The 24,759-nt window shown below is 38.3% G+C and overlaps 1 protein-coding gene and 1 long non-coding RNA gene across 3 annotated transcripts in view; one reads left to right on the top strand and one right to left on the bottom strand.

Annotated features, from left to right (window-relative positions):
• LOC131812285 (uncharacterized) overlaps positions 1–981 on the bottom strand; it is a 30,240-nt gene extending 29,259 nt beyond the window's left edge. The window contains exon 1 of the long non-coding RNA XR_009346300.1: positions 812–981. This is a non-coding gene — a long non-coding RNA (uncharacterized LOC131812285). The remainder of the gene's footprint in view (positions 1–811) is intronic.
• RAD23B (RAD23 homolog B, nucleotide excision repair protein) overlaps positions 35–24,759 on the top strand; it is a 43,566-nt gene continuing 18,841 nt past the window's right edge. Inside the window, exons 1-4 of one of the 2 annotated variants that reach the window (XM_059141602.1) lie at positions 35–524; positions 16,681–16,762; positions 17,081–17,160; positions 20,072–20,337. In XM_059141602.1, coding sequence (XP_058997585.1) covers positions 459–524; positions 16,681–16,762; positions 17,081–17,160; positions 20,072–20,337 — 494 coding nt within the window. In that variant the 5' untranslated portion in view covers positions 35–458. Of the gene's footprint in view, positions 525–1,089; positions 1,153–16,680; positions 16,763–17,080; positions 17,161–20,071; positions 20,338–24,759 lie in introns of those variants that run through there. The other variant, XM_059141603.1, reaches the window with a different exon arrangement.

The raw sequence follows: 24,759 nt of genomic DNA, 5'->3' as shown, positions 1-24,759 counted from the left end.
CTTGACCGCGCCTGCGCACAGCCTCGCCGCACCCTACGCCTGCGCGCTTCGTCGGCCCGGCCCCATCCCCCAGATTTTTTCAGGTGGGGGAGGGGGCGCGTCTCGGCGAGTCACGTTGATGGCGGCCACCAGCCTGTGGTGAGCTAGCGGATTCTCTGCTTGTCTCGCAGAGCCCCTCGTGCCTCCTGCAGACTCAGTAGCCGGCGCCGGGAGCGTGGGGAAGCACGGCGGCCAGAACTCGTGAGGAAGGCCGCAGTCGCGGAGGTAGCGGCGCGGCCCGGGCCCAGGGCTGGGGGACAGGCCGCTCCGCAGGGCGAATGTGACAAGCCCCCACCCCCACCGCCTTCCTCCCGAGTGCGCGAGGAGCGCGGGCGACCCCGGGGCCCCGCCAGGCCACAGACCCCGCCCAGCGGCCAGCACCCGGAGCAGGCCCGGCAGCGGAGCTGCGCGCCGGCACCATGCTGGTCACCCTGAAGACCCTCCAGCAGCAGACCTTCAAGATCGACATCGACCCCGACGAGACGGTGCGAGCCGCGGGGAGCGTGCCCGGGCAGGGCGGGGGCGGCCGCGCGCGGGCCGCGGGGAGCGCGAGGACCCCGTCGGGCCTGGGCGGGGGGCGGCGCGGCGGTTCTGTGCGCCCGGCGGGGGCCTCAACCCGGAGCGGGGCCTCGCAGCGCAGCCGAGCGGGGAAAGCCCTCTCAGCAGACCCGGGAGTGTGCGGCGAGCCTGGGGCTCGGGCCCCGGGCGCTGGATAAGGCCTGCTAGCCCTGGGCAGGGCCCGGGGTCCCGGCCCCGGCGGTGTACGGCCCACCTGAGCTTTCGGAGTTGGCCGCAGGCTTTGTGGCAGGAGTAAGGGGAAGCAGTGGCTGGACGCCGAAGCCCTGGTGGCATATGGCGTGGAGCACACGGCCGCGGGGCACCGCAGGCTTGGGCCTGGGAAGCTCTCAGTAGTGGGACCGGAGGGGGAGGGGGAGGTCAAGGCTTCCTCGGTGATGGAGTCGGCCTCTCTGGGTCCTTAGGTGCGGGAGGGAGATGTAGGCGTCGTCACTACTCCTGCGTGGACCGGGTTAGGCGCTGAAGTCTGGGAGGTGGTAACTGGAGAGAATGAGCTTTAAAAAAAGGTATCAGGTTCCGTCAGCCGCAGCGGGAAAGGTGAGTGGAGAGGAGTGTTGAAAATGAATCCTTTGCCCCCTCCTCCCCAGAACTGGCGACCCTTTTATTGGCATATACTATCTTGAATCCTGTAGCCTCAGTTCTCCCGCCACCGAGCCCACACCCATACGTAGATTGCACTTCCAGGCCTCTTTGGTGGTGAAGATTTTTTTGTTTCACATCCAGGCTCAAACTCACTTCCAGATTGACTCCTCTTGCGTTAGAAGTCTTGTAATGTAGGTACGGGAAACCTTGCACTCTTCTCCCAGCTCTCAAATAATAGCATATCAAGGTAGGAAAAAAAAAAAAAGAAGAAGAAGAAGAAAATTAAAACTTTGGATCTTTCTGCAGTTAAACCCTCGAACACTGCAGAAGTCCACGTGGTAGATTCTCGTGCCATCTTCTGTATTTGTGACTGCAAAAAGAGCCACAGTGTTGAAGTCAGTACAGCTTTATGCCAAGAATCTAAATATGCCACCGGTGTGAATTTGCTGTTGTTTTGGAATTGTGCTTCTGTACATCATTTAGACTGTCATGTTTAGTTTAAACCAGCTGCTTTCTACCCATCTGTATTTTTAAAAATAGTTGACTCTGGTTTTGGTGAAGGTCAGGGTCTGGCTGTTAGATCAGTTCCATTTGTGCTTCTGTCTTATTTGCTATGTACCTGCCTTTCGGAGATGTGAGGTTATTAAATGGCGTTTAATTGGTGGTCAGTAAATGAAATCTGTAACGGATACCTTTGGGTGAGGATATAGTTATATGTTTTACCTGTCTCATTTAATCTGAAGTTTTGCACCTCTTCAGTTATTTAAGAAACATAGTTCAATCTTTTTAGAACTGTGGCACAAAATAATTTTATTGCAAGAATATGTAAAAGTATACTTTGTGATTAAATTCTTAAAGGTACAGGAGATAGCAATTACAGATTAGAAACTGACGCCCTCTGGATTGATGTAATAGAAGTCAAATTTTTCTTGAATTTTTCTTTATTGCTGAGTGTGTACTAATAAGTTAAAGGATGAAAGTTTAAAGTGCAGCTGTATAATGTTTTCAGACAAAACTTTTTATAAAATGTCTATTTGATTTTGGTTCTTTGCAGTAATATTGGTGCAGCAGGAACTTTACCAGCTTACAATATTCAGAATTAACTCCAGAATTATTGAAACCTAAAGGAGGTTTTTGTAAATACCTGTGGGTGTATTGAAGTTATACAGTAACTTTTCTACAGCTCCACTGAATGTTCTTTGATATTTGAATAGCTCTTTCTGCACTTTGTGCATCTTAGAGCCAATATTGTTTTTGTATATGCTCCTCACTATATTAACTATTTACCAGTTTACTTCCAAGGAATGGCTTGAGTTATATGATTTATAAGTATTCTTCTAAAAGTGTATTTTCAGAAGGACCATTGTTACAGAGAGTGGCTTCAGCTTTTTGTTCCTATTTGTTTAAATATATTTTTGTTTTGTTTATATAAACATAAAAACTAACATTGTTAATCTGGAGCAAGAAATGAATACATTTAATCAGTGGTGTGTAGAACATTTACATTAAATGACGTGTAGGATTTCTTTTTTTAAGTAATGTCTACACACAATGTGAAGCTCAAACATAAAACTCTGAGACCAAGAATCGGTGCTCCACTCGCTGAGCTAGCCAGGCCCCCCATTGTAGGATTTCATTTTAATGAACTTAAATTTCAGAAATGTTTATAGTGGGTTTTTTTTAATACCTATTTTTGATACATTATTTAGGTAAAATTCCTGTAAGAAAAGAAACAGTGAAAGTTGTAATAATATAAGGAAGCTCTAAGTGTCCTGTTTCTAATTTGTTTTGAAAACTAGGTAACCAAGGTTATTAGAAATAGGTCTAAAATAAAGGAGGAGAAAATAGGATTTTAGTGAGACCGGTAGGGAGATCCACATAAAATGAACAGTTTTTGCTCTCAGATACCTTGATTTTGGCTACTCAAAGATTTGTCCTTGTTTGATTTTTACCTAGAAGTAAGAAAATTAAGTAAGCTTGAAGTTGCCAGTATGGAAACTCTGAACTTGAGATGAGCAGAACAAAAATGAATGCAAGACAAGACTGAGATAAGAGGAATCATGGGAGTGATTCATTTGTTGAACATGTATATGTTTGGTGGTTTGAGTGTCAGCACTGGAGTACAGGCACATGTGGACTGTGGTGGGTCTTTTGGGAGCCTGGAGCCTTCATGACCTAGTAGCTCAAAAGCTATAGAGTAGATGTACAAAGTGGGGAAAGCAATGGAATTTGTTTTTATATTGTTTGTATTAGCTTTAGTTTTTGAATGCTGAAAAGTCCTCTCCCCCTTTTACAGCTGCCAAAATTTTCTTAGCACTTGCTAACCATTCTGGGTTATTTACTTGACCATTCCCGTGCACTGCCTTTAGTGTAATCATTGCAAGTTTTTACTATGGTAAGTAATCTGCCTCCTCTTATAGTCAAACAGTACAGAAACAAAATGAGAAGTTTGGATGGGAAGACCATTGCTAAAAGAGAATATTCTTAATTGTGTGAAGTTTTATTTTAAAGATATTTACTGTAAAAGAAACAGATTTAATCTATATAAAGCATTCTGATATCTAATAGACTGCTACATGTATAAAATTTTTAAAAATTTGAAAGTTGATGATGTGATGGATGGACATACAGAGGAAAATGGAGTTCATAGTTTTTCTTAAAGCTCAAATCAAAAGTCGTTTTGTTTTGTTTTGTGGTTACTTCAACCATTAGTTAAGAACAGGTATATTGGGGCGCCTGGGTGGCTCAGTGGGTTAAAGCCTCTGCCTTCGGCTCAGGTCATGATCCCAGGGTCCTGGGATCGAGCCCCGCATCGGGCTCTCTGCTCAGCGGGGAGCCTGCTTCCTCCTCTTTCTCTGCCTGCCTCTCTGCCTACTTGTGATCTATGTCTGTCAAATAAATAAATAAAATCTTTAAAAAAAAAAAAAAAAGAACAGGTATATTAACAAAAACTGACATGATTGTAATACATTGCAGATTTTATTGTATCACTAGTAATAGTGACAAGAAAAAGTGTGATATTAAGATTTAATTCTTCAATATGCTAACCCTTGTCACTGTTGTGTGCTTTCATTAAGTGGAAAAAAAAGTAAGTTTGAGATTAGATTTTAAATGAACAAGCTGAAATGCAGTTATAATAGTACATAAATGACATCAAAGCTGTTGTATGTATATGTTGGAAGTTTTGGATAAAAGAACTGTAGAGATATAGTTTTAATTATTATTGATAGCATGTTTAATGTACCACACAGTATTGTGTAAAGAATTCCCTTGCTTTTTGATTTATTTGTATAGTATTGGTGTTTATGCTGCAAAATATTGTTTAGTACTTTTCTGTATATGGTATTTATTAGCCATCATTTATTAGCAGTTTGTTCCTATTGTGGTTTATTGTATATTAATATAGTTGTGCTGGAGATAATACTTTATTATAGAAGTTTCCTAGATTGTTAATATATTAACAGTAACAAATGTATAAAAATACTATATCACAGGGGAGGGAGCCCCTGGGTGGCCCAGTCAGTTGAGGGTCTGACTCTTGGTTTTGGCTCAGGTCATGATCTCAGGATCCGGGATGGAGCCCCATGTTGGGCACTGTGCTCAGCAGGGTGTCTGCTTGAGATGCTCTCTCTATTTTTTTTTTTTTTTAAGATTTTATTTATTTATTTGACATAGAGAGAGAGAGAGATCACAAGTAGTCAGAGAGGCGGGGGGGGGTGGAGGGAACAGGCTCCCCGCTGAGCAGAGTGCGGAGCTCAATCCCAGGACCCTAAGATCATGACCTGAGCCGAAGGCAGAGGCTTAACTCTCTGAGCCACCCAGGTGCCCCGAGATGTTCTCTCTTTAAAATAAAAAAGTAAATCTGAAAAACTGTATCACATACATGAAATTAAGGTTTCTTGGCATATTGGTAAAACATAACACAGGAAGTACCTGGGAGATCAGGTATGGTTTCTTCCAGACTTTTTTTCTTCCTATACCTAGCACATAGTGGCATTTAATAAATACCTTCTGAATTAATTTAATACATTCTTTTAGTGATCCTCAGTATTTGCATGTTGATTCATTTATTTAATGTTTGTTGAGTACTTACTAAACAGTCAGTCCTACTGTCATAGTGCATATATTACAGTGGAATAAACCCGTTAAAAAAACAAATTTTAATAACCAGATAATGCTAAGAGCTATGTAGAGAATTGAAATAGGGTGAGGTAATGTGATAGTGTATGACTGGGTGGCTACTTTTAAATTGACTAGTCATTGAAGGGCTCTTTGAATACAGTGACATTTAAACTGATATCTGAATAATAATAAGTACTCAGATGGGGATGAGTGTTTTCTGTAGGGAAAGACCTTTAAGAGTGTGGAAGTAATAGAGAAGTAATAGATCAGAGTTAGGCAAGGGGCCAGAGCCTATAAGGACTTTATAGTAAGCTGGGGGATTTTCAAGGTAAAATAGGAAGCCTTTGGGAATTTTAAGCAGAAGAGAAATTTTTTTTTTATGATTTTAAAGGTTACTTTGCTGGTTGGGAAATGGGGTAGTAGGATGAGCAAGAGGGATAGTAGGGAGACAAGTTAGGCTTGCGTAGTAGTCGTAAACATTCAGGGCCTAACGAGGGAAGTAGGAGCCACAGCCACAGACAGCCACAGACAGGGAAGAAAAATGGATGGATTTGAGATGTGTTTGGGAAGGTAGGGTTGAGAGAATTTTTGTTGGGTTGGAGTGGGGAAAATTGAGAAATTGAAGATTAAGCCTGGATTTTGATTGTATAAATTACGTGAATACTTGTGGTCTTTCCTGAGATGTAGGCAGCTGGGAAGGGAGCAGGTTTGGGGTTGCAGTTGGAACCCGAGATTTAAGTCTAAAATGCCTACTGAACTTTGAAGTAAAGATAGCAAGTAGATTTCTTACAAATCTCTATTCCAAAGAGAAGTTTGGGTTGGAGATAGAGCCCTGACAATAGGCAGCATTTGTGGTTGACTTCAGTCCATGGGTTGGGATGAGATCATTTAGCAGTCTTTTTCAGTGTCCATTGCTTGTGTAATTTTAACCCTAAATTACCCACTATATGTAATTGTATTCTACTAGAATTGAAGAACCATGCTGAGGATGTACCTAGGTAATAGGATGGGGCCTCGGGTTGAAGCCTGGATTTGGAGATTTCATGTGGAGATTGAGTAAAAGAGGTCAGTCAAGGAACAATCTTTGAAGTCGAAAGAATCCAAGAAAAGAAAACGTTTCAAGGAGAAGGAAAGGATCAAATGTGTCTGCTGCTTGAGAATTCAAGAGACATACCCTTTGGTTTTGACAACTTGGAGATTATTGGTTACCCTGACAAGTAATCTCCATGGAATGTTGGAGCCAAAATTTGTGTTTGAATGGACTGAGGAATGAATGGGAGATGAGGAAATGCAGATAGAATTATGAACTTGTATTAGTTATCTTGACATTGTCATTTCCCCTGATGTAGCTGTTTTTATCTCTATGTTAAAAACATGTGAAAATGATCACAATTCTGAGCTTCACAGAATGTGATAGACATTGTTTAAAAAAGACATCCACACCAGAATTGTGGAAAATAATGTAGTAGTGTATATTTTCAAAAGAAGAAATGAATGCCAATGTGACTAGTAACTTGCTGCCATCATCCATTTAGTGGCTTTGGTAGTTTCATTATCTATGAAAGATGGTCTTGCTCAGACACCAGGCCTTGCGTTCCTTAATCTCTCATCCAGTGTTCTTCCTTCTGTGCTACCTCAGTTACTCACTCCGTGACTGGTAACTAGATCTTATTACCAGTAACTGTAGCTATTCCCCCGTTCCCAGTAATCTGTTATTAGTATCCTGCTTTACCTTCTGGTTCCAATTGTATTGAGACCTAGAGTTCATTTGATCCACCCCTTTTTTTCTTTTTTTTTTTTTTTTTGCTGGCCCTCCCTTTATGTTATTGCTTCCACTCTTACACAGCTAAAACAGGGTCAGTGATGATAATTATATAATTACTCTCTTGCAAGGGTCAGCATAGTAGGCTTTCTGAGTTTTCAGTTCTGGCTATAGCACTTGTTCTGTCACCTTGCGCAAGTTACCCAATAATGTGCCTGTCTGCTCATCCTAAAATGAGGATATTGCCACTGGAACTACCAACCTCATATGGTTGTTTGGAAGGTTTTATGAGTTTCAGAGCATACACATAAAACCGTGACCACGCTTGACAACGTGGTCCCACTCTCACTTCATTGTTTTAGCTTGGAAAACCCCAAATGTGACTAAATTCAGTTTTGTTTGTGCACGCACTATGTAGCTAGAAGACAAACACACACCCACATTGATTTGTCTCACTTAAAACTCCTGAACATTAGGGGCACCTGGGTGGCTCAGTGGGTTAAAGCCTCTGCCTTCGGCTCAGGTCATGATCCCAGGGTCCTGGGATGGAGCCCCACATCAGGCTCTCTGCTCCTTGGAGAGCCTGCTTCCTCCTCTCTCTCCCTGCCTGCCTCTCTGCCTACTTGTGATCTCTGTCTGTCAAATAAATAAATAAAATCTTTAATTAAAAAAAACAAAAAAAAAACCACAAAAAACTGAACATTAATTGGGCACTTTGTATTGCCTGTTAGGTGTACTTCACTAGTACACTAGTCAGTCCATTCACTCTTCCACTGTCCTTATTTTCAGCCGATAACCCTAGCTTTTAGATTTTATTGAGATTTTAGATTTTATTGAGAATATAGAAGCAGTTGGGACAGAACTTTTGCAGAGTCCTACCACAACTACCTACTTCCTCTATTCTCCTTTAGTTGGGGTTTGGTATCTATTTGGGTGGTACTAAGGCTGGTCCCTCTCCTTTGCCACTGTACCTTGTATGTGGTCATCTGTGAAGGACCTCAATCCATCTCTTCTTTTCTCTTTTGCCTCGTTCATTTTTCCATTCTAGAATATTCAGACATTTTCTCCATCTTAAAAAACTCTCACTTGTCTCCATATCCCTTTTGGCTGCTCCATATCCCATTCCCTGCTGCTCTTCATAGCAACTTAAGGGTAGCTGTTGACTCTTTACTTGTTTTTACATCTTGCTCTCTTTCAGATACATTGTACTACTGCTGAGGGCTGAGTTTTTTTGCCCATTTTGGATTTGTCCTATGTCCTTGAGTTCTTAAATCTCTTTTCTCGGTAGTAAAATAGAAGTAATAATAACTTGCCTGCCTTTTAGAATTGATACGAAAATCAAATGAGATCATGGATCTGAAACTTTTTAGTGAATAAAAATAAATGTATGCCAATTTTTTAAAAACAAATCCCGCTCTTTCGTCGATTCTGTTATTTTGATCAATGCTTTCACTATCTTTTCTTAAAAAGGATTATATGGATGTGGTATTCTCTCATTGTGTCAACTTGATATAATCAGCAATTTCAGTTTTTAAGAGTGGTGTTCTACCTTTTTTTTTTTTTTTTAGAAATTATGAGATATTTGATAGGTAATGTATAAAATTTGTTACTTTTGGAAAGAAATGTGCTAAATTTGAACCTGTCACAGCACAGAATGCTGCTGAAGGACATCACACCATCTGTTCCTGTAAGTTTGTGTAAATCCTTATGTAGTGTCTCCAAGAGCTAATTTTGTAACAGTGAACTTTATAAACCCTTTAAACATTATATAAACCTTGTCTAGCAGAGGAAGTAGACTGGCTACAAATGACTAATATATATGAGCAGATCCTAAATACTTCAACAAGTAGATAAAAATTAATGTGTCACTCCCTCTTGGGAGTTGGTTGAACCTAGTTGGTTGAACTAGGTGGGTGGCTTTTTTGTAGTGTGTAAGATCCTTTCTCTGCCTATATAGAAACTTTAAAAGTTATAGGTATCTTGAGATACCTACTTTTCTACTTAGTTTTCAAAATCTGTGTCTGTTTTAATCTTGTTGAAATCATACTGTTAAGAATATATTTTAATATATATTAAATTGGCATGAATAGTTCAGCTTAGGAGTCTAAATATCATAGTTTCTGTAGGATAGATAGATTCTGGATTTCAAATTACATTTTTTCAAAGATTATTTATTTATTAGAACAGAGAGAAACATCAATGGTGGGGGTTGGCACAGAGGGTGCTGGAGAAGCAAGCTCCCTGCTTCAGAGACACTGAGGCAGGAATCATGACCTCAGCGGAGCCACCCACACATCCCCCAAATTATATTTTAAAATCATAGCCTTTTAGATCATAATCATAATTTGAGAATTGATGGCTTTTATTTACTTGTCTATTCACATTATTAATACTGTACTCTCAGTAATAAAAAAAATCTCTTCTGCTACATTCTTTTATTCCTTGTTTCTAGTGGGAAGGTTTTTCCTGTTTCACTAAAATCAGCTGATTCTTTATAGTCAGTTCTATTTTTAGAATTAGCAGGAGCCTAGTTGAGGAGTAGGCTCATCATGAGGAGTAGGAGGAATCCAGGAAATACTCCTTGGTGCCTGCAACTTTCTCATATGGAAGGATACCACCCAAAGAATTTAAAAAAAAAAAAAAAGAAGTGGGGGGGACGCCTGGGTGGCTCGGCTGGGTCATGATCCCAGCGTTTTGGGATCAAGTCCCACATGGGACTCCTCGCTTGGCAGGGAGCCTGCTTCTCCCTCTGCCTCTGCCTGCCACTCTTCCTGTGCTCGAGCGCTCTCTCTGACAAATACATACATAAAATCTTTAAAAAAAAAAAAAAAAAAGGCATTGCCCACAGTGTAAATCTGTGAAATCCTTTTGCTTAGGACTCCCCTTTTGCTAATGGTTAATTGCCAAACTTTGGTTGCTCTTTTGTTTTTCAAAATTTAGCTAGGTATTAGACTTTCTCTTTTCTTTTTTAAATAACCTCTGTGCCCAGCATGGGGCTCAAACTCAGGACCCTGAGATCAGAGGTTGCATGCTCTACCAACTGAGCCAGCCAGGCACCTCAGACTTTTCTTTTCTAATGAAGATTCCTCTCAGAATTGTAATGCACTCTTGTATAAGTAAGTATAAGTGTTAGTAAGCAATGGTTGGAGGGAGGATGCAGTGATTTTTTTTTTCTTTGCTTTTAAACTTTTTAAATTTTCTCTTAAATTACTAAAATAATCCAGGCTTATTATAGTTAGTAAGTGTTTAGAAGAGTGGAAGGCTTTTATGTTCCTGGTCCAAATAACCACTATGGACTCCATATGCTGCTAGACATTTTTTTATGTACATGTAACACATAAACATAACTACACTATGTTTTTTTAAAAATCAACCAGCTTTTGCCCCTGAAAGATAATTATAAATGTGTCATTCATTCTTATGTACACGCATTCAGTGAATATCTTGCATGTGTGGTGATGGTTCTTGTATTGCATTGTATTGAAATGAATGTGTGTACAATAATCTATTTTACCATTGAATGTTTAGGGCTTTCAGTATTACAAACAGTAGTGTGGTACACATATTTTGTTCATGTATCTTTGAAGTATTTGTGTGAACATGTCTTTAGCATTGATTTCTAGATGTAGAATTACTGTATCAAAGGCGTCAGTTTGCTTCAGAATTGCCTGCATCAGTGCTCACAAATATCAACTTCCACATGAGTAACTAGCCAGGATTCAAATAAGAGATGTAGCACAGATTAAATGAGTTAAATTTTGTGAAGCTCTTCATATACTGCCAGACATGTGGTAAGTACATAGCACCCATGAGCTGTTACTCATTCAGCCTCTGTATTTCAGGGCTACCCATTAAAGCTTGCATAATTTTTTTTTTTTTTTACTACTTACAACAGTAGTAAGTAACAACACAATTATAGCAGAAATAAGGAAAATACACTGTAACAGTTAGGAAGCTGGCTTATCATATGAATATTCAGTTGTGAACCAAATCAACAAGCTGTAGTCCTAGAAGTCTCGTGTGGAAGTGCTGTGTAAGAAGGCTGAGGTGCAAAACATCATGTTACTATGGTGGGGATAGAATTTGTAAGACATTATTTTGATATCTTAAGTTTGTCGAATGGAAAAGACTATTAATGGTTATGGGCCTGAACTAGGGTAGTGCCAGGGAATGCAATGTAATATTCACACTGGGAAATAATTAGATGTAATTTGGAACCACTGGATGAATGATGTGGTGTGAGGAATGTGAAGAGACAAGCATCTCATGGGAATGGGATGAAAAAGGTTAACTGCTGAGCTGTTGTGTTGGCGGCTTCTAATACACTGTTACTATTACTGCGGTTGTCTCCCTTCTGTCGGGGGGAGCCAGGTCAACCGTGTTTAATGTTAGATAAAGAGTATGTTTTTCTTTCTTTCTTTTTTTTTTTTAAAGATTTTATTTTTATTTGAGAGAGAATGAGACAGACAGAGAAAGAGAGCATGAGCGGGGGAGGATCAGAGGGAGGAGCAGGAGCAGATTCCGCACCAAGCAGGGAGCCTGATGTGGCCCTGGGATTCCAAGACCATGACCTGAGCCGAAGGCAGTTGCTTAACCAACTGAGCCACCCAGGTTCCCAAGAGTATGTTTTTCTTTAAAATGCACTTCTTTCATAAGAGGAGTATGCGACTAGGAAAAATGTAGGAAAAATGTTTGATTCTTGATTGTTAACAGTGCTCTATTGATGGTTGGGTTGATGATAAACTCATTCTTAGGGGGGAATAAACAGCAAAGTGAAAGGATAGCCTTGGTTATTTACTGGGACTGTGGTGATCAATTCTTGATCCATCCTGTTTACTACTTAATGAAGTAGCACTGGCATGGGGCTCAGCACAGTTAAAGGAGTCATAGCTGCATCCGTTGCTGGTCATAACTTTCCCAAGAAAAGCCATGTGCAGAGGTGCTACCTCTTCTTTTTTTGCCACATCCAGAAAGAAGACCTTTCTTTATAAGCTGTTTTAAAGTGTGTTCAATTTGATCAGGTTAGGATTTAGCCTAATTAGTATATAGACTATCTTTCAGCAAATGTATTATGGTTGAAATGCCTGCGGGATTCCAGTACAGGTGTTGAGTAGAGACTTAGGTATGCATGGCTAAAGTTAAGGAGAGGGCTAAGTGACACCTGGATGGCTATTAAAACTAAAGGAGATGGATTATGTGGGAACTTTATATAGAACAAAAAGGCAGCCTTGGGTATAACACTAAGCTGCACTTAAAGGGCTAGCCAAGGGAGATGATTTCACAAAGCAGTGAACAGAAAGGAGGAAATCCAGAAGGTATAGCTTTATGGGTGCAGCAGGAGGGCAGTGTGAACAGGAGGGACAGGTCAGTATTGTTTAATGTGACAAGTAAGGTAGGGAAGGACTAAGAAATGACTGGTTATGATTTTTGCTGAATTTAGTGATACTGGAAAGAAGAGTTTTATGGAATTGTGGGGATAGGGAGAAGATATGCAGCAGAAGGAGAATAAAGTCCATTTTTCTGTCAGCACTATATGGTTGAATAATAGGTGTGGTGTTAAGAGTAAGTACTACAGTGTGTGTAGTTAATTTTTTGAAAAATGCCTGAGACTAAGGGGAGGAGAGTGTAGCTACCAAGAGATATGAGGAGTTGGGAAGTTTTTGTTTTGTTTTTAAGAGGATAGAAAATTGGGTCTGTTTGAATGGAAATGAACTGGCTTTGAGGGAGAGGTTGAAAATACAGCTGGGGGAGGATAGGAAACAATAAATCTAGCAAGGTACTGCAGAACACTGGAAGGAGAACAGGGGAGAGGCGGAAAGAATTAGGTTTGAAAGAGAGGGATGCCTCTTTCACTTGATAAGTGAGAAGGAAATTAGGTGGATCTGGATGCAAAAAAAAATAAAAAGAAAAAAGTATATCCCTTTGGTGGCAGAAAGTGGAAGGTGATTTCCTCTGACATCTGCTATGTTTTGAATGAAGTAGAAGATGGTCATCTGTGGGGAGGAGGGTAGTGTTGGGAATCAAATTTAGAGAAGACTGCAGGTTTGAAATACCTCTTGGGAGAATGGAGGAGAACCAGAAGAACAGAGGATTTAGTTATCTTTCATTTTCTATAGCATTTAGAAGACTGGATATAAATGGAAAGGTAGGGGTTGGATAGTTAAAAGTAAAATTTATTAGCTAAGTAAGGTAGGAGATAGCACAGAGTGGTTGAACTAAATTTTACATTAAGTACTGATAGAAATGAAATCAGTTGTGTTGGTCCAGATAAGGAGCTTTGCCTGGCAGAAGCAGCAGAAAGACAAGAAGGTCTGACAATAGGAAGAAAAGCAATAGAAACAGTGGCATTGCTTGTATGTGCTGAATAGTGCTGGCAGTAAAGATCACGATGAAAATAGGGGCTCTGGAGACCAGAGTCTTAATGAGATGCAAGACCAGGTGTAGTTGAACGGTTATTGAGAGCTGATAGGAAAAGGTGATTTGGTGCTTATAATTTCAAAGATGGGGACAGTTTTGGAATGACAAAATTCAGCTTGTGTCCTGTAGGTAATGACTTAAGTAGATTGAAGGTAAAGATCATGTTCTGTTTGGTTTCATTTTTTAAGTATGTAAAGATCATTGTGTTAAGGTTAGGAACAATGCCAAAATTTTGGACAGGTCAGTGCACCTGGTTCTAAAGTCTAGTTCAGTTGTTTTCTGTGATACTTAACCAGAAGTGGTAATGCTGGAGTGAGTGGCCAACCCCTGAAAAATGTTGACCTTTGGTGTGTTGCCCTTAAATACTTCATTGTTTGATACTCTTTCTGAGAGTGTATCTCCTCACACTTAACACCAGGAATTGTTCAAGGCTGTCTTTTCTAGCAAGTCATTTTGCATGTAAGATAGCAGTTCTCAAAGTTTTTTTTTTTCCAAGACCCTTTACACTCAGAATTTCTTGAGGACTCCAAAATAACTTTTGTCGTTGTGCTTGTGTTTACCATATTAGAAATTAAACTGAGAAATATTTTAAATTTTCATTTAAAGATAATGCAATAAATGTTATATTTTTATGTGAAAAGTTCATTTCCAAAACAATAACAAAAAAAAAGTAATGAGAAGACATTGTTTTACAAAACTTTTTTTTTTTTTTTTTTTTAAAGTAGGCTTCACTCCCAGTGTGGGTCTCAAACTCACCACAATATGGGAAAACACTAATTTGCTTAGTGCTGTGTATTAGTAAAGTTCATTTCCTGTCATTTCTATTTCTTTTTAAAGTAGGCTCCACACTCAGTGTGGGGCTTGAACTCACAGCCCTAAGATCAAGAGTCATATACTCTACCAAATGAACCAGCCAGGCACTCCCAAAACTCTTTAATGTTTGGCTTAATAGAAGGTAGATGGCTTTTCATCTGCTTCTGCATTCAGTCTTTTTGGTATTACATGCTTTGTAACTTCTGGAAAACTCAAGTATATACTTGTGAGAAAACTAGAATGGAAAAAGGCAAATGATGTCTTTTGACCCTACAGACCACCTGATAAGGTCTTACAAACCTTTTTGGCTCCCTGACCACACACCTAGAATTCTCTAGGCCTTAGCATCTATATCAGTGCAGGGGTTTTAACGAAATGATCTTTCCCTGGGTAACTCAATCTTCACCGTCTGCCTTTGGCTCAGGTCATGATCACAGTGTCCTGGGATCTAGCCATACGTTAGGCTCCCTGTTCACTGGGAAGCCTGCTTCTCCCTTTCCCACTCTCCCTGTTTGTGTTCTCTCTCTCTCTCTGTGTCTCTCTGTCAAATAAATAAATAAAATCTTTTTTAAAAACATACTTTGTTTTAGAAATTTGGATAGTATATTTTATTTCCTGCTCTTATCATGAAGTGCTAGCTGAATGTATAGGTAAAACCAGAACTATCGTCATTAATTTAAAGCAAGGACCAACTGTAGAGTTATTGAAGTTGTAAAGTCTTTGTACTTTTTTATTCTGAAGCACACATAGCAGTGTTTATCATCTGATAAAGAACAGTATATGAAATTGAATAAGGCCATGGAATTTTATAGCCTGAGTTTACTGATGTTAAAATCAGATTCTCTGAGGTGTTTTTTTTTTTTTTTTTTTTTTTTAAAGTTGTTACTTGTGTTCATTTAACCTTTGAAATTCAGAACAATAAAAGTACTAGGCTTATATTGTGATGGATTTCTGCTCTGGTGATGCTGATGACTCATTTCAGGAAGATCAGTACAGCAAGGGTAATTTTTATGGTGTGTGCAAAATACTCTACTTTAAAGCTTGAAGTCAGAAAGGTGTTTTGGGTTTCAGCTACTAAGTAGTAGCTGTGTGACATGGGGAGGAGATTTAAACTCTCTTCTTCTCATCTGTAACATTGAGTGGATGAAATTCCCATTTGTCCCAGAGTTTTGAGCATTACGTGAAATTGTGTACGTCAATGTACTTAAAGCTGTATAAGCATTATTGTCTTTTTTTCCTTTTGGAAGATACACTGTTGCTTTTTAATTGTACAGAGAAGGTCCCTCTTTATATCTCAGACAGACGGTTTTTCATCTAAAGCTCAGAACTATTCAACTTAGACAATTTTCAGAAGTATTGTGGGAAATTGAAGGAAATGGAATTTTCCCCTTTGATTCTTGTGTCTTTAATGAAACTAGTTCTCTCTCTTTGTATCCCTATCTGGCAGTCTTTCACCTAAAGCTCAGAGCTATCAACTTAGACAATTTTTAGAAGTATTCTGGGAAATAAAAGGAATAGAATTTTCCATCTTGATTCTTGTACCTTTAAAGTAATGAAACTAGTTCCATTATGTCTTCTTGCCTCTTTTATTCCTCTGCCACCCTGCTTTCTGGTCAGTTTCAGAAATTGATTGGACTCATTTTCAAAATACTTGATAATGAGCCTGTTGTCAGTAATTTTAGGAATTAAAGAGACCGTAAAGATTATCTATTTCAGTCCCTCTTTGTAGATGAGAATGATGAGAGAAACTAAGCTACTTTTTAAGATCATTTAAGTGGTACAGTGGTCCTCAGCCAAGGCTGAACTTTGGAACCACCTGTAAAGCTTTAAAGAAAACACAGATGTTCACACCCATCCCCAGAAATTATGTTTTACTAATTGGTCTTTATGAAGCCCCCTTGGGTATGATTGTAATGAAACGTATCCCACTGTTAAAGTGAATCATTTGCATTTAACATTCATATTTGACTTCTGTTATTGTTATAGATATGACTATTTTATTTCTTAGAACTTTTAGGTGAGAAAGTTTTTGTTTACTTTTTTACTCTGGGAAATAAGCTCATAAACTATAATGAGAATCAAAACTTTCTGATGTTGAATATTTTGAATGGATTTATTAAGTCAACTGGTAAAGTTTTTTTTTTTTATCTTTATAGCAACTGTGGTAAAACAAACTTCATACCTATTATGCCTAATGATATGCATTAAGAATGAGTCTTTTTTGAAACAATATTGTAAAGACATCTCTAAGTTTTTGGAATTATTGATAATTAATATGCATAAAACCTTACCTTGCATTGTTTATTCAAATTCTGAATTGTCATTTGTTGTTTAGACTTTTTAGAAAAAAATCTTTATTTTTCCTATAGGTAAAAGCACTGAAAGAGAAAATTGAATCTGAAAAGGGGAAAGATGCTTTTCCTGTAGCAGGTCAAAAATTAATTTATGCAGGTATGAATTAAATATTAAAAGTAATATGCTATCTTGTTTACAGTGACATTCTTTGGTTTTAGAAATTGTCATCTTATAAATTGTGTATACAAATTGAGTCTGTCAGAAACATAGATGGTTTTTGGTGTTTGATATCTTTTAGTCAGATGTTAGTGCCTTTTTACCCAAGTACATTTCTATTTATATTTATCTTGGCTGATTAGTTAATGTTTTTCTTATTGATAGAATTGACGTTGGTGATTGTTTGATCTTCAGTTGTGTGTAAGACAAAGGTTATGGGGCTTCAAATAATGTGTTCTTTTTTTCTTAATGTACTAGGCAAAATCCTCAATGATGATACTGCTCTAAAAGAATATAAAATTGACGAAAAAAACTTCGTGGTGGTTATGGTGACAAAAGTAAGTTTGAGCCTTGTTCTGTATATCTTTATGCATGTGAGAGTTTTTTTTGTTTTTTGTTTTGTTTTTAAAATAATGGTCCTAAGCCGTTATACTTTAATAAGTGAATACAGTTTATGCACATCCATATGGCAAGTACTTAACTGTTGTTAAAACACTGTACTTTGAGTCAGCCATAAAATTAATTATTTCATACATATATATAGCTTAAACATGATTTTCTTTTTTTTTTTCTTTAGATTATTTATTTATTTATTTGACAGAGATCACAAGTAGGCAGAGAGGCGGTGGCGGGGTGGGGGGGAAGCTGGCTCCCCACTGAGCAGAGAGCCCAATGCGGGGCTCGATCCCAGGACCCTGAGACCATGACCGAAGGCAGAGGCTTTAACCCACTGAGCGACCCAGGCGCCCCTATATAGCTTAAACATGATTTTAAATGAAACAGTTAAAACATGTCATGTGAAAATTGTTAAGTTTTGCTGGAGCAGTAAAATCAGTAATTATGTAATTAAAAGTGTGATTCTTAGTAATTGAGTAAATAGTTATTTTGTGGTTTTAATAGGGGTGCCTTAAAGGGACTTGGTAAATTATGTACTAGATCTGACCAACTCCTCCGGCAGAAAAGGCATGTAAACTCCTAATTTCAGTGATGCTCCTTAGTTGAGGGGGTAGATTTTTAGACACTGGAAAGGGAATAGGCAGCTTAAGAAATGGTAGAATGATTGTTGTGAGAAAGCTTTTGGTTTGGAGGGGTGTTTTTTAGATGGTAGGGCAGAAGGAGAGAGAAAATTTTAAGCAGGCTCCATACCCAGTGCAGAGCTGGGCATGGGGCTCAATCTCAGGACCTTGGAATCCTGACAAATGAGGATTCAGACACTTAACCAAGTTGAGCTGCCTGGGCTCCCCTTGAGGAAGTTTTTTAAAGGGAATTTTTTGAGTGAAACATATTTGGGGTATTTATAAAAGTCAAAGTTTTCCTCTTAAGTGAAGAATGAATTTGGGTTCTTTCAGAGATACTGTTATATTTTTGTTTAAAGATACATGAGCATGCAGTGGAGAGTTAAAACAAATAGAGATGTGGTGGTACTTGTGACAGGAATCTTTTGGATTGAGTTGTAATCTGAGAAGATCAGTGATACTTGTGACATTGAAAATAAGTTTAAATAAGTAATTGGAAGCCAGTTTATCAAAGACTGAAAGAATAAATGAGAGGGATTTTTTTTCCTAAGTTTAAGGTAATATATGCAGTAGAAAACAGTTAAGCAAGTAAATTGTAATTAACTGAATATTTTGTTCTGAGAAAAAGCAGCTAAACAGTTTATAGGTGTTAGATTTAAAAGTTTTTAATCCATTAAGAACCATAGTGATTTTGTTATATTAAAGCACTTATATTCACTAAGTGTTAAATAGAGGAACAGAATCATGTACTCAGTCCAGTATTGTTAATTGTAATAAAATATACATAACACAGAATTTATTAGTTTAACCATTTTTAATTGTACAGTTCAGTGGCATTAAGTACATTCACATTATGCAACCATCACCACCATCCGTTTCTATAAGTCGGTACCCCCTAAATAGTGACTCCTATTTCCCCCATCCCCCAGTCACTGGTAACCACCATTCTGCTAAGAGTTTAGCTACTCTACATACTTCATATTAAGTGGAATCAGTGTGTTTTCCTTGTGTGACTGGCTTATTTCTCTTAGCATAATATGTCTTCCAGGTTCATCCATGTAGCTATATGCCAGAATTTGTGTCCTTTTAGGGCTGAGTAATATTGCATTGTCTCATCTAGTTTTATCACAAATAGTATATAGTGGAAAATGTGGTAGCCATATATTTGGATGTCTATGTTATTGATCTTATTTCATTTGTATTAGAATAACCTTGATTATTTAGAACATTACTAAGAATTAAGCAGGATAGGTCTCAGAATAGATCCATGCATTTATAGAATAGCTACTTAAGCCAGGCCTTTTCTTATTTTACATAGGACTCTACTGGTATTTGCAGTTACTTTATTTTCAAGTTAATAAGAGAAGCCCCCTATTAGAAGGGAAAAAACGTAGGCATTATGGAAGCAATGAGAAATGACTTTATTATAAAGAGACAGGAAAAAGATGTTTAGAACAGAAGTGAGCTGAAAAACTTCAAAAAGCAGATGAGTTTGATTCCATTTAGAATGAGGCTTAAATAGCTCTGTGGCAACAGAGACCTTGAGGGCATGGAATGTGACTATATGATACTGACCACAAGTAATCTTAAGGGAAATAATAAGTGAGCATAGTGATGCATTTAAATTTCACTTCATTTAGATTGGAGTTTTATGACATTAATAATTTGCAGGGTATTGGCAGTTTAAAAAGTTACAGGGCTAAACACAGGACTCTTAGAATTAAAGAAAGAAGAGAATGAACACTGCTAGTATTTTTTTTTTTTAAGTCCCCTGCCCTACCTTGCATAGCCACTCTTTCTCCAATGTGCTTTATATTAGCCAGATCAAACAAAAAAGTTATTTTGGTGATGTTTTAAATGACAATAGATACTTGAAAGTTATAACCAAGGAACTTAAAGTGTAATGTTTGGGGGTGGTGGGACAATAATTACATGGTGTTTGTTTGTCAGTATACATTGTGTATATTTCTGAGTAGCGGCTGCTTCTGGTTCTTCTTCATATTAACTTGATAACAAAGACTGAAACTATTAGCTAAAGCTAATTATTTGAGAGAGTACATAAGTAGTGATTCAGATGGCTAATATTGATCACTTGTTATGTTGCTTTATGAAATTATTTCCAGGTTGCAAGTTTTTGTTGGTGTTATGTTTGTAGCCTCCTGTAACAGTACTGTCTACTTAGAAATTGGGTATTTTATCATAATTCATTGTTTTACTCTTTTAATGTGCTTAGCCCAAAGCAGTGACACCAGCACCAGCTACAACCCAACAGTCAAGTCCTGCCACCACTACCACAGTTAGCTCCTCCACAGCTCCAGCTGTGGTTCAGGCCCCAACCCCGGCTCCCGCTCTGGCTCCTACTCCTTCCCCTGCATCCATCACTCCAGCACCAACGACAGCATCTTCTGAACCTGCACCTGCTAGTGCGACGCAACCAGAGAAGCCTGCAGAAAAGCCAGCAGAGACACCAGTAGCTACGAGTCCAACAGCAACTGACAGGTGAGACCTGCAGTCTAGGAAATCGTATTTCAACACAAGTTCATGACAAGAACTTCATCCATGTATTTATCTTGATGATTGTTTGGATCAAACTTTGTTTCTGCTACATTAAACTTTTGCTAAACACTGAACTGTAAATGACCTGTAGAAATTATAAAACTATAACTTGCTATTTTATTATAGTTTGACATATTATAAATAACTTGACTTTGTTCCCTAATCATTGTTTATATTTGCTCTATATTCTTCTCTGATCATTGTCATTTATATTATAAATATCCTTCCATGCCACTAAATATTTCCAGTTGCTGCATAGCATTGTGTTTGGATCTGACATTTGTTGGCACTTAACCTTAGAAAAGTAACATCTTTGGGTACTTTCCTTATCTGTAAAATGTGGATACAGTAGGACCTATATCCTAGAGTTGTTATAAGTATTAAATGGAATAATGGGTGTAAAAGCTGTGAAATAGCACATATTCACAGCAGAGTTAAATACCAGCTATTGCGCATAGTTAACCTACCACCTTTTGTTGAACATATGGATTGTTTGAATTGTATAGTTTAATCCATATTTCTTGTGAACTTTTGTAGAAATTTAAGTCTTACAAGTATAGATCTTTAAAGCAAAAGAAAAGGTGCAGGATATTTGAGGAACAAGAAATAATTTCTTGTGCGAAAGTTGGCAGGATTATTGAATAGTTTATGACAAAAGTTTTTTTCCTCCCAAGGATAAATAAACAAAACATGTGCTTTGGTTCTCTTGGGTGGACTTGTATAGGGAATTTCTCTTTTACCTGAGAACATGGGTTATATTTAGTCCAGTGTGCAATGGCACTGAAGCTGTTTGTATTTTGTGACTTTAGTACAACTTGCGACCTCAGTGGCAGTAGTTCTTGGAATCAGAACCAGATGGAACAGAGATCTATACAGGATATGGAGACACTTACTGATAGGAAAGCATATTTGTGATAAATATAGTAATGGTTAGAAAAAATTTAATTATGATCCTTTATTTTAGTGTTTTGCTTTTATGTCTGTTTACTGTGTCTGACCCAGTCCACGGTGTTTAAAGGGGTTTGAGTCATCTGATTAATTGCTCACTTAGGGCTTCTTTCCAGGGAATTCATTCCCTACCAGGAGAGCATAGGCTAAGGTAATAAAATATTTCCCCTATGCCTGCTTGCTGAACTTTGCTTTAGGCATTCTGAGACACTGTTGCCTAACATGATGCTTCTCCTGTGTATATTTAGAAATGCATTCAAACTCTTACCTGGTGGGAGACAACCCAGACTCAGGTTTAGCTGTTCTGTCAAAAGTTGTATATCAGTTCTGTCTTTGGGAGAGAACTGAACAAATTTAACACATTGATTTCCCAGATCATTTTAAACATTGTAACTGTAAATATGTCTTCATTCAGTGTAGTATACCTTATTTTCTGATATGTTTTCAGCTCTTTGAAAAGCTCATTGTGAGAATTTCAGAATCGATTGATACATTTTAATGTGCTAAGAGCATTTATCCAAATTTCTTTATTGTTAACTTTTTAAAATTTCTTCCTGGGGCTACAATTTGATTTCCCCATTTTCAAGAGTCAGTATTACTATGTTTTCAGAGGTACAGAAGTTGCATAAGTCAGTAGATGATCAGTGATACAGAGAGCAGATGCTAGAGTTACTTGATTGGGCCTTATACACCAGCTATTTGTTTGTTTGTTTGTTTGTCAGCAAGGGAACCACAAGCAGGAGGAGAGTGTGAAGCAGACTTCCTGCTGAGCGAGGAGCTCAATATGAGGCTCCATCCCAGGATCCTGGGATCATGGCCTGAGCCAAAGGCAGCTGCTTAACGGCTGAGCCACACAGGTGCCCCCCTGCAACTGTTTATTCTTATTTCTCCAAATGATCACCTTAGAGAAGGATAACACAGGAAAGGTAGGATGAGAGAAGCTCAGAAAACTACTTAAATGTGCCTTAGTCCTTTCATCTGTATTGTAAAACATGGAGTGTCCTGTAAAGTACAAAACTTAAAATTATCAGGAGAAATGTTGGTATGAATTTGAGGGACACCACTGGCATGACATTTCATTATAGGTGTTTGTGTCTTTAGGCCAATTTTGTTCTTGAGAAACCACCAATTAAAATGCATATTCTCCTTGTTTATCTCTACCTTAGAGAAGTTGCGCGTGTGCACAAGACTACGTTATTCATAGTCCAAGGCAAATAGGAACCAACTTAAATACATTAGTAAGGGAATGACTTGACCTGTAATTTATTCATATTAGAGAGCAGTGCTAGTCAGAGTGATAGTGGGCAGCATCAGCATCACTGGGAGTTTGTTTGAAGTTAAACCCTCACCTAAATCAGAATTATCTGGGGGTGGGTCCCAGAAATCTGTATTCTTGGGCTTCCTGAAGTGCTACTGGCGAATTAAAGTATGTAGTATATATCATATTGAGTGAATGTGTTTTTAAGGCTTTGTTATCAAGTGAGAAAAACATTACAAAACAATGGGCAATAATCATAAACCAAACAAAAGCTACAAAACAACATCATATATTTTCTCTTCTGTGGCTGTGTATAGCAATGTGCAGAAGAACAGTAGCAACGAGACGGCACACTAACTCATAAGTGGTTTCCTCTGCAGGTGGGCAAGGAGAAGTGGTGAGGTAGAATCAAGGTTGAATAATGGTGGTTCAGCCGTACCTCACTCTTATCTGAGATATATAAAAGGAAATTTTAAAGCATTGTGCAGAACAGCACAGATTGTTCTGTAAGTGAACTGGAATGAAGGAGATTAATCCTGTCAGGTAGTAAAATAAATTATACATGGTGGTAATGATTTCAGTAATTTACAATGGCTCTTACTAAAAAGAGTGCTTAAGTAAATAGATGGTAGTCTAGAAACAGACCAGAACACATACCAGGGACTTAACATAAGATAAAGATGTAATTTGAAGCCACTGTGCGAAGATGCTGTTGGGATTAATGTCTAGCCAAATGGAAGGGGGAGGATGGGTCATATACCTTATACTTCTAAAAATAAATTCTAGCTAGATAAAGAATCAACATAAAAGGAAACTAAACTAGAGAACATAATAAAAATAAAAATAATCTTAATCAAAGAAGTCATAGAAGGAACAGTTGGTAAATTTGACTACAGAAGGAATTTAAAAGTTGAGAACCAAACTGAAAATTCCCTTTGAAGGGCTTGGTTTGGTCAATTAAATGGAGTACTGTATGTCTGGGGAAAATAGGAGGTCATTGTGGTTTTGCTGACATGAGATAATTAAGTTAAATAAAACACACCCAAAGGCAAGACACAAGTCATTATTATATAGAAACTGGTAGTAGTGATTATTCCCTGGGTAGGGGACTTGGGCAGGAGAATTATTTGTTCTATATATAACTATATATAATTCTTTTCAAAGTTTTGCCTTCTATGTAAGTTAGCTTTGCTATCTAGTTAAATGAAGATCATTTAAAAAGTTACACCAGAAAATTAGTTTAATCATATAAGATGTTATGATGCCAGGCACTTTGCGAAATACTTTACCAGTAGAACCCTACATACACCACTTTGGGATACATGGATATTATTATGGACTTCATTGTATTGATGAATAAACTGAGGATTAAAAAATAATTTATGAATTCAGACTTAACGTATTTCCCTTGTTCTTGCTGTGCATAGGTAGGGGGAGGGGGGCAGAAGAAGAGGGGGAGAGAGAATCTTAAGCAGCTCCATGCTCAGTGCAGAGCCTGACATGGGGCTCGATCTCATGACCCTGAAATCATAACCTGAGTCGAAATCAAGATTTCGACGCTTAACTGATTGAGCCACCCAGCTGCCCATACTGTGTTTTGTTTTGTTTTTTTAATTGGGAGAGGTGTAAGTGTGTGTTTTGTTGTATGTATGTTTTAATCTAAACTGCCAGCTGCTACCTTTACTAGTTTGTAAACTTCAACTTATTTTTCTTTGGCCTACTCTTCATGGTCTTTCATAATCTTGTTTTCGTCTGCTTTGTTTTCTAGACTCATCTTCTGCAATTGCCCAGCAGAAACTTAGTCCTTTTAAACTGGTTTGCTTTTGGTTACAACTTGGATTTTAACACACCTCTCCATTTTTTGTTTTTTGCTATGTTCCTTGACTTGAATGCCTTATCAGCTCCTGCGTGAAAAACTGACCTATAAGACCTAACCGAAATTCTGTTATGTAAAGATTTCCCAGGCCTTCCAGCATAATGTGGTTTCTATGTTACCTCTTTATTCTGTACAGGTTTCCCCCACTGTTTGAAAATAGAGTATTCCTATGAAACCTTTTGTAAGCCAAAGTGGCATAAGCAAAGAAATAATTGCAAAGAAGCAGTTACCATAAATTTATGTGGAAAAGTTTTGAGCATTTCCAGACCTATAAAATAACCTC

This window comes from Mustela lutreola, chromosome 12 (assembly GCF_030435805.1).
Source record: "Mustela lutreola isolate mMusLut2 chromosome 12, mMusLut2.pri, whole genome shotgun sequence".
Classification (NCBI taxonomy): Eukaryota; Metazoa; Chordata; class Mammalia; order Carnivora; family Mustelidae; genus Mustela; species Mustela lutreola.
This window is presented reverse-complemented; position numbering and strand designations above follow the sequence as displayed.